Below are 10722 nucleotides of genomic sequence, written 5' to 3' on the forward strand. Positions count from 1 at the left end.
AGGAGTGTAAAGGCAGGTTTGGAGTAATGGCTGTAAGACAGAACGTTGGGCCAAGGCAGAAGGGAAGAAGGGAGAGGGAGATCAAGCAGTTGGTGAAGAGGCGGCGTCAGCTCCAAAAGCAGTGGAGGAAAGCAGGCGAAGAGGAGAAGGAGGGCCTGAAACCACTGTGGGAGGAGTTGAAGAAGAACCTTGCCAGCCTGCGGAGGGCAGAGCGCAAACGCAGGAGGCGGAAGGAAAAGGAGAGGAGCAACTACTTCAAAAACCCCTTCAAGCATGCAAGACAGCTTCTAGAGGACAAGAGAAGCGGGAAGCTGGGGATCACAAAATCTGAGCTGGAGGAACACTTCAGGGAGCAATACAGCGACCCAGCAAGATCAACTCCGCTAGGATCTATTGGTTATGTTCCTCGCCCAGCCCACCCATCTTTCCCATTCGATGCTGCTCTCCCTAAGCTCAGAGAGGTCGCAGAAGTTGTCCGGAAATCAAGAGCAGCCTCAGCCCCAGGCCTTACCTTACAAACCGTATAAGTATTGCCCAACAGTCCAGAAACTTTTGTGGAACCTCACCGTCAGGCAGCAATGCCCAGCAGGCAGACCACCAGCCTGTATTTTCACATGTTGTAGCTACCAGCTCTACATCCAGGGACAAACTACAAATTCCCAACATGAACTCATTCAAAGCATTTATTACAAGTACCTCTTGACAGCACTTTCATTTTTTAAAAACAATGAAATGTTGCAATATTGCTATTTCATACATAATTTACAAATAAAAAAACACCACCAAGCAATATGTACATTTTAACTGAAATTTAAATAAAAGTAACATTAACTTTCATATCTTCAACATTCAGATTTTTTTTTCCTTTACAAAAATGAGGAAGGTTTTGCAGAATAAAGACAAACTTAATGACAATCTCCTGATTTTGTGATTTAGTCACTGGTTCAAAAGTGTTTTTCTTGTCTGCAAATCTGATATTTGATACAATGTGTGACAAAACTTGACAATACTGATTTTTATTAAGACGTTCTTAATGAGTGGCGCTTTGGCCCAGAGGCAATGTCTCGAATCTGTCTCGAGTCTTTCGAATCCCGGTTAGGGCGGTTAATACCTTCCAGTGGACTCACCACCCGCAGGAAGGTTTGGGGAGTTGACATGTTGCAATGTGATTTGGGTGGCGACTGCTGCCCCCGGGACCTGGTAACGGATAAGCGGATGAAAATGGATGGATGGATGTTTTTAATGAAGCAATTGTTTCTGGTGTGTATCAAATACATTTCTCTGTTACAGTAGCCAAATACATGTTGTGATTGTCTGCATTGTTTGTTTTTTTGAAATGGTGTAATTTGACAACATTTGTTTGTTTTTTAACACTCAACTGTTGAGCAATAATTAACATAAAATGCTAATCACATTTATTAACCTTCTTTGTCATTCACACTTAGTCAATCACATCTCTTTAGACACAGATATCACTTTAGCCCAAAAAGACATATTTGTCATAAATAAATAAATTAGACCAACAATCCTGGTAGGTATTCTCAATCTTCATATATACAAACTGTATATCTGTAACAATCTGTAACAAGTTAATTTAAGTAAAGGTACCTGCCTGTCACACACCACACAACCAACTTCCTCACCCCCCAAAAATACGAATTCCAGAGCAGTTAAGCACTAAAACCAGAAGTTCTGTAGCTGGATTTTTAGTATGAATATCCAGCGACAATATCTATTATTCATGTCCTGTTCACTACATGTAGTCACTCAGGTCAAAATCATTCCTCATCTGTCATTAGACACCATTAATATTTGTCATTGGCAACACAGGTTATAATCTGCAACACCGTGGTTCTCTAAAAGAAGGAAATAAGTGGTTAGTGTGCCAACTTTCTATTTTCTTTTTCCTCCTTGTCTTGCCTATAACCACTAGATGTCACCACACATTATATTACACTACGACTTTAAAATCCATTTGCTAAGGTCATGTTTTGTGTTCCAAAATAAAAGCATCAGCATTTGTAACACATTTTCTTTTCAACAGTTTATAACTGAAAAAAGTAACATTATCCAATATGTCTAGTGGCAAAAACATTAACATTTTAAATTAACTGCAAATAAAATCTTAAGGCGAGGGCAATCGTCAAGGCATTTCCAACCCCTATATTGCATAGCTAAGGCAGCACAGAACTTAAATACAGTGTGACATGTACATTTAACTGTATTTCCAATGTTTTTCTTTTTCAAGAGACACATACACACATCATCCACACAACTTCAACATTCTGGTCACAGGTTCATTCTTTTAACTTTTTGATTTGTACATTTATGTTTTTAGTGTTGTAATGAAGGATCTGTTTAAGTGACACTGACACAAACTAATACCACTGCCACTGACTCCTGATATGTTTCAATCCAGATACAGAGGATGACATGTTATTTTTGTTATTAAACGTAACCTTACAGGCTATCTGTTAAACATTTTAAATATTTAAACTGAATTAAATTTGTGTACAGAGAGCAGATATTGTACATTACATCAGAGAGCTGCATGGAGGTGGTAGTGCATGTCATGCTTACAATGATGGCTGTCTGAACAGCTGTACTGTACTGTCATTCTAGTAGTAAATATAGTGAGCTGGTAAGGAGGACAATTAACGTGGACACAGATAGTGTAGTCTTAATATCAATAATTTTAAGCCAAGAAAAATGCTGTGACAGACCACAAGAGGAAGCTAATCATTTACATAGTTTAGACATAGAACCATAAAATAGTGATTTTCTCAAAAGACCCAGCGCGGTAGAAGTCTTTATGACCAGCTTCAGGGCAATAGCCAAACTTCTGTAAGGTATAAAATAATGATTAAAAAACATTTTTTGTTTTGTTCCAAACTCATTTGTGCCAAAACATATATTATTAAGCCTTCATTTCTTATGTAATAAATCTAGAGATTTTTTTTAGCAAAGTTTTGGAAAAATAGGAACCGAGTTAGTGTAGCGGTGCTCTTAGTCAGGTGTGTCTGTTAATGAGATGCTCTACTTCTACTCAGGACGCACCAGTCTCCAAAGTTAAATGTAGTATTTGTTCTAGTGAAGAAAAGGGTTGGACTCGTGTTAAACAGGTTACTTGAACAACACACCTAACTTATAGGCCGGGATATTCAAAATGCATTCCTAGCACACACTGCAAGGAATAGATCCATAGATACTCCTCAGTTTTAAGTAAGCTATAAAATGGTTGTTTTGAATATCAATGTCTAAAAACTCCTAACTACCAGAAGCAACCTCATGCACTCATTAAAACAGGAAAAGTAGTATTGAACACCATGCCTTTGGTAATAAATAATTTGGTTTATGTGCAAAATAAAAGCAAATGTGACCCACCGGGTCCAGATATTCAGAAAACAAACTGAGCAAAAAGGAGTGCTGTGCAATGAAAATGAAAAAGACACAATGGGAACAGTATTCAGCCCAGTCTTTTTACACAGTAGTCACATTTCAACAACTCTCCCACATGTCATGTGGCAGCATTGTGCTACATCCAGGCTTCATTATCCAGGCTTCCTGACCGTCTGCGGTAGGAGCAGGCTTCGTGGCCCAAGACTGGGGAATGCGGGTGAGGATGGATCATTTCTGCGTAAGCTTGGTGCAGGGTCTTGCATGTGGTTGGATGACCAATAGAACGAGAGGTCTGTGGGGACAGAGGTGGAGTGTGACAAGGCGAGAGAGGGTTGTGAGGCTGCAGATCCTTGTAGCTGACAGGCGTAGGGATACGAGAGGGGCTTTTTTCTGCCCTATTGTCAGTGCGGATCTTCATTCTGGATTTCAGTTTGTGCTTAGAGACTGGGATTGCCCTGTTTGCTTTCTTCTGGTTTTTCTTGGTCTGCAACATTTCTCCATCTGTGTCTCCATTGGCCAGAGGTGATGTTGGAGGAGGAGACTCTGAGTGGGATTCACTCAAACTAAAGCACATGGAAGAGTTTTCACTGGAGGAATCTTGAAGAGAGCAGTCTTCAGAAATGGGAAGAGGTACAGGGGACAGACACGTCTTTGGAAGTGGAAGGTCATCACTCCCTCCACCATTTTCCTGGTCAAATGAAAGGTTTGACTGGTGATTCTCCAGTGAAACATCTCCTTCTGGCCCAGTGTTCCATCCAGGTTGAACCTGTTGATCTGACAGCCCACCTGTTGAAGGATCCTCTCTATGGTCTCCATTCATAGTCCTACAGCGAAACACAGATTCAGCAGAGAACTGATTATTTACCAAGAGTTTCTCAGTATCACCAATGCCCAGCAGGGAAGTTGGGACCTCCTTTTCTTCAACAGGGCTAGAAATAGCTGGGAGTTTCTTGAAGCCTCCTCCATTCTCCCCCCAGTGCACAGGTTTTCCTTGATGACCAAGGGTTGGTCCTTCTATATTGTGTATATACAGTAAATTGAGTGGGTCATCGAGTTGGAGGTAACAATGATGAGTTCTCTTGGACTCCCTTAGTTCAGGCAGAGTTCCCATCTTTGCTCCCACATTTTGGGAGGGAACAGGCGAGTTAGAGGAGGAATAAGCCGAGTCTGTGATACTGGGATTAAATGTCCTATCTCTCTGCACAGTCACTCCTCCTCCTGCTGTTTTATTAGATACTACTTTTGCCTGCTTTGTATTAGCTAAAAATTCAGCCTCAAAGCTTCGGTACAAGTCCTGCTCTCTCTGGGCGTCCAGCATTGGAAACAATTGAAAACCAAAGCCTAGTCCTTCCTCTTCTGGTTCTACATGCTCAGGGTTGTTAGGCCAGTTGGAATGGTTGCCTCGTCCAACGGAACGAGAGCCCTGTGATATCCGAGTGGATTGAGCGACCTGGCGACGAGGGGTGTGTGGAGATGAGTGTGGTGACCACCGACCTCCTGACGTTACTGGTGGTAGTTTGCTTCTGCCTACGGAGGGGGAACAAGTGGCTGGGGGTCTGGGAGTTGTTATGTTTTTTTTGGTGGGGCTGTTGTTGCTCTGGACACCTTTAAGTGGGGAGTTAGAGCATGAGGACGACTGTCTTTTTGAGAACCCACCACCTACTCTGGGAGAAGATGGCATCACTTGTTTGGCCCGTAGTCCCTCTCGCTTATCTGATTGTGGGGGCTGGGGTTCTTTGTAAAGAGATATGGGCCCAGGACTGGCATCACTGGAGCGAGTGCGACTCTGTAACTTACTTTGGCTGTGGGAGCGTGGAACATGGAGCCTTCTGGGGCCCTCATTCCCCAGAGAGCGCCCTCTCTCTCCACGAGTTGTCCTCGTACCATCAGAGGATCCTGATGGTGGGTTTGGTTTTACTGTGGGAGTTAATGCAGAACGTTCACGAGAATGGCTGCGAGCACGGAGCTGTGAAGGGCGCAGGGATTGGGTTGGATTTCCTGCTCCACCTCTCTCAATTGCATGCTTCCCGTCTTTGCGGTTGACGAGCAGTATCACCTCTTCACCAGAGCGGCGCGAGGCACCACCAAGGGAATATCGTCCTCCTCCTCCCCCCTTTGATGAAGCTGTGGAGGAGTCACTGTCTCCAGACAGGCGTCTCGTTAATGACAACTTTGTCTCCTTAGTCCTAGGATTGTGAGAAGAGACATAGAGTAATTTCATGTAAATTAGTCTAATTTGCTTTAAATTATTATTCCAACCAATCTGCCAGCCCATCTGGAAACAAATGTGAAGGTTCAACTTCAACAAATTCATCATTAATAGCACATACTGCAGTGACTTCACATGAATTGCATGATGTAAAAGATTGTGTGTACGGAATGTTTCCACTTCTCGTGGACAAAGCGAGTGTGTTTGTTTGAAGCAAAGGACAGCTACAGCCAGGCAGATTAAAAAAGATAAGAGTAACGGGAGGAAGGATTAGATGTCATGTACAATTTCTAACCCCACGCAAATCACTGCTCTGACTCAATCAGACAACACTCCAGTGTCACGCACCAATGGGATCCTCAGGTTTAACTGTGTAATTGGTTTACCTACATCAAGGCAGGACAGACTTAAACTGCCTCCCTCAGAAGGCAAAAGGCAGTACCCAGGGTTAAATTTACTATTCTATTATAAGTATGCTTTAGTTGAGTATTAAGAATATATTCCAGTTAATTTAATACATTAAAAAGACCTTTGCAACAGTCAAGTATATTTAAAATGGTGTATGGAATGACCATTAGGAAGAAAAGGGACACGTAAAACTGGTAAGATTTAATGGAACAGGTCTCTGTGTATATGATAGATCTGGCATCTTGTGTAGCTGACTCACACAGAGGTTAAGGATATCCTGTAAGTGAACGATGTCAGACTTCCTGCTCAAAAAGAACTGTTGAAGGTTGAAGGAACATTAAACATTACTCAGTAAGAATGTTGCAGGTCTTTGCAAAGCAAGTTATCCTCCCAGTGATTTTGGAAGTCTGCCCTTTCTGACATGACCTTTTCTACTTATCTGGGTTTGGAACCAGCAACGTGTGGCTAGACGAATAGATGAGATCAGATAAAACTTTATTGATCCATTTGAGATTCACTCAGGAAAATGTAAAAAGACGAGAGATAATAATTTGTTGGTTCAATGATTTACTAAAAATAGCACAGGTCCTTGTAGATGTTTTCAGTAACAAACACATAATAATATTGTCTGGTAGACCAGCTTTAACTCTGGTGTTCTACAGAGAAAGAAATAAGGTGCTTTTGCTAATATGTTTATGCAACATATTATGATGGTGATGATCTACAATTATAATTATATTATTTTATATTATAATTATATTTTTATTTTTTATTATTATAAAGATGCAACTAAAACCTCACCTCCCAGGACACACTCTGGGGACAACAATGGCATTTTGCTTTCATTAAACCAGTGGATCTTAACTCTTATGTTATCCCTGAAAAATTAAATGAGTTTATATTTAGTCAGGCCAATTTGTCTGCTTGTTTCCCACCTGTTGACATACTTCCCCACTCATCTGTAAACAGTTGTCTACAGACACTTGTGAGATTAGTCTTTATCTTGTCTGGCGCACTCCTAAGGCACTCCTCACCCACATGGGGTTAAATTAAATGAGCTGTCTGTCTGACGTGAGCTCAGAGCCATCCTCGCTCAATAAAGAAAGGGAGCCACATGCTGGATGTAAGCCAATATAAACCAGGCTTCATTACTTAGGAGTCTTAAACAGTGGTGCGTTCACATTCTGACATACAGAAAAGCTGTGTGACTGAGTGGACATTTTACCAGCTTCAGGGAGAATTCAAACATGTGCAATTGTCCTTTAGAAAGTTATTTATAAAGAAATTAACATGTCACAAACTCTGGACCTCATTCAAGCACTTTTTTTCCAGCGACTGAATCGTTCACTTTAAAATTACATCACAGAAGACCACTGCGAGTTTTAATCTGTGGCCAAAAAGCAGATTAAAAGAATAAAGGCAAAAACTGAATGAAAAGCATCTCTCGATAGATTCCAGTCTGAAATCAAAGTCTATATTGCGATTAATGAAATAAAAACGTGGTGAAAGTTTCAGATAACGTCTCAGAATTATCGTATTGAGCCACTAGGGGGTGCTGTAGGATCTCTGAGTTACAGATGGATTTAACAGGAAACGTCTCCTGAAAATACATAGTTCAATCTAATCTGCTTTAATGTGAGGCTTCCTGGCATCTGAATGTGTGTTTGTGTGTGTTTTGGCACAAAAAAGAAAACGATAAACACTAATACTCCCCTATCAATCTACACATGAAAGGTTAATTTCTTTTAACATGGTAACACACCCATCCACTTGTAATAGAACCCACATTTACCTCAGAGGATTAATGTGACGAGTTTCTGAACGATCTCTCTGTGGCTGTGGAAGTACAGTACGGGCAGCAACAGAGTCGGGTTCTGACTGAACGACACTGCTTTGGGATCTTCCAGTCCTTGTGGATGAAGCGGAGCTACACTGAGAAGATGACAGCTCTGTGGTGCGTCTGTCTGGGGTCTTGTAAGGTGCAATCCCTTCATTCCTCCAGTGTGGACCTGGGCTGGCAGACCGAGAAGAGTGGGCACTCGAGGACTTGCTCTGGGTGCCCTGACCTTGGCTGCTGGCCTTGGCCTGGTGGTAACGATGAGCTGTGAAGACAGGTTAAAGATGTAAAAGTTAAGATGCCATTCTAACCCTCTACAATCACATATTTATAAAAGTCTGTCTGAAGTTCAGAAATGTACAATAAGACATCAAGTTTCCTCTCAAATATTACCGAAATAAAATGTTACATATATAATGTTTTATTTATTTTTAATAACTAAAAATCACTAGTTCATTAAAATCCGCAGGTCATCTGTTAAGTTCCTGTGATGGTAGAGGGCATTAACCCCTGTTGATGCACAGCTTTAATACTGTGGTAGCACTGTGTGATTCACTATGGAGTAAGACACTCAGTGGAAAAATCCAGTAAAAACATCACTTATATGTCAATGAATAAAGGGTTGGACAAACTGTTATTTTGAATATTAAATTTAAATAAAAATCATCAGAATTTTGGACTATAAATAGAATGTATTATCTTTTCTTCTTTTTTAATTTGTATGTTTTTATCATTGCTTACTTTTATATTGAAGGTAGAAAGTTAGTTCTGCCTTTTACACAGACCACTGCTAAGCAAACAGAGGAAAAAGTAACGTTAGCTCTTTCCTGTTTCTTGGAAATTGATATAACAGTAAAGTTATATGTCTTTCCTAAGGATGTTTTTAAGCATTGTGTTATCAACATGTTCACTTCATTTGGCCAGCATAGTTCGTTGTGTTTTTGGTATTGAGGTTTATTTCAAATTATCTGCTTATCTCTCTTTTTGCAAAGTTTTTTTTAAACAACAGAAAGATAACATGTGTCAAAAATTACTCCCTTGTAAAAAGCCATTACTTAAGGTATTGTGTATTACAGTTCAATTAAAACTGCACAGTTAGGCTCAGATAGTTTAGTGGTGTCAAGAGAAACTGCTTCACGGATATGTTTTGGATCAAAGTCAGTGTGACTGCTTAACTTGCAACTTTTTTCTCAACCTAAATTAGCAGCTAGATGTGAGAATGTCAACGCTCAGACTGACTGTTGCGGTGTGATATGAGAATAGGAAAAGAAGACAAAAGATAAACTAAAAAAAGGAAGAATTTAGCATTCTAGAATCTTAAGATTAAATGACAAATACCGTTTCTTTAAACACTGTCTCAATGTTTACATGTACATGAAATTGGAAACCACCACAATGATGCTGTCTTCAAAGGCCTGTCGATCAGGGAACAGAAAGTGAACTCACCAAAAGCAGCACAGCGACACGGATCATGCTTGTCCAAATAGTGCTCTAATGTGTCCCAGCCCCCTCCAACACGCACCATCACATGAGTGCGAAGGACCTGAGGCAGAAAAGGAGAAAAGAAGGCTTCAATGAGCAGAAAGTATTGTATAGGTTCACACCCCATAAATTAACGAAACGTACGTTTTAAAACCACTGCACAGTCAATAGTTATGTTAATTAGACCTGTGGAGCAGCTTCAGTGTTACATCAAATTTAGATGCACCCCTGCCTGTACCCCTTCCCCCCCCCCCCCCTCTCTATCCCTTTTCACTTCAAAAACAAGGGTATGGTAGCATAATAAAGAGCCATTGCACTGTGAAAGGCTCACTTGGTCTCTCTCCCATGCTTCTCAGCAGGCTGAATTAGCATGGAAACAACTCACCCCTGGTGTCACTGCCACAGCTGAGATTTCACTGAGAGGAGAGGAAAAGAGGGGAGAAGAGGAGGCTCAGACACCCGTAATAGATAGGGCTGGTGGATATGTCACTTCCTTCTTTCCTGTGCTCTATGCAGAACACACACCCACAAGATCTGTCCCAAAGTCCTCACCTAATCCAGACAGAATCTACTGTCACTGAAGCAGCACACTCACTCTGCCTGATGTGAAATCCTCTGGGGACGTGTGTCCCACGTCCTGTTGTGTAACCTAATCTGTCAGCCACATGTTCTAAAGGTTATTCCAAGGCCTTTGAAAGCCAGGAAAGAAAATACACATCAGTCTCTGCCCTCTGTATCTGAATTTGTTTCCATCAAATCACAAGTGGACACTCACCAGAGCGTGATCAGAGGAAGCTTCCAGACGCAACACATGCACCATTGTCTGGTCTCTTTTTGTGTATTTTTGTTCTTAACGCAATCTTTGACAAAAGAACACACATCTCCATTTTGATCAAAAATGGCAGATCAAGAAGACAATGTTTTCAAAAACCTATAAAAATTAGATGTCTGTAGATATAAGAATAACTGCCAGGAAAAATGTCTATGAAGATCCTCAGTCCTCCAGGTCATGGTCAAGTTTAAAAAGTTCAGTTAGGCAACTGGACGTGAATTTTCTAAAAGAAGACGTTTCACCTCTAATCCAAGAGGGTTCTTCAGTTCTAACTGGTGGTGGGGAGTACAGTAGATATATACTCTAGGTGAGAAAGAATAAAGCTACTTCAGCTCCACACTGTTGGGTGGGGCCTTGGGGTCAACTGTGAAAGTGTAAACAGTCAGTAAGAGTCTGATGGGTTGTTGTGTGAAACTGAGGAGAAACTTTTGGGTATAGTTCCTAAAAGTGCTTTGTATGTTGGTGATAGGTTGTGTCTGAGTCCACCTCCTCTGTTGAGTGATGGTTTTTCCAAGTTGACAAAAATGGCTTCTTTTACCCCTCTCTCAAACCATC

At 41.0% G+C, this 10722-nt stretch overlaps 1 protein-coding gene across 1 annotated transcript in view; it reads right to left on the reverse strand.

The window, feature by feature from the left end:
* Positions 1–1154: 1154 nt before the first annotated feature.
* LOC103398663 (uncharacterized) overlaps positions 1155–10722 on the reverse strand; it is a 16211-nt gene continuing 6643 nt past the window's right edge. The window contains exons 2-4 of the mRNA XM_008337344.3: positions 9300–9396; positions 7809–8118; positions 1155–5585 (exon numbers count right to left, since the gene is read on the reverse strand). Coding sequence (XP_008335566.2) covers positions 3536–5585; positions 7809–8118; positions 9300–9396 — 2457 coding nt within the window. The 3' untranslated portion in view covers positions 1155–3535. The remainder of the gene's footprint in view (positions 5586–7808; positions 8119–9299; positions 9397–10722) is intronic.

The sequence above is a fragment of the Cynoglossus semilaevis genome, unplaced genomic scaffold, assembly GCF_000523025.1.
Source record: "Cynoglossus semilaevis isolate Cse_v1.0 unplaced genomic scaffold, Cse_v1.0 scaffold1092, whole genome shotgun sequence".
Classification (NCBI taxonomy): domain Eukaryota; kingdom Metazoa; phylum Chordata; class Actinopteri; order Pleuronectiformes; family Cynoglossidae; genus Cynoglossus; species Cynoglossus semilaevis.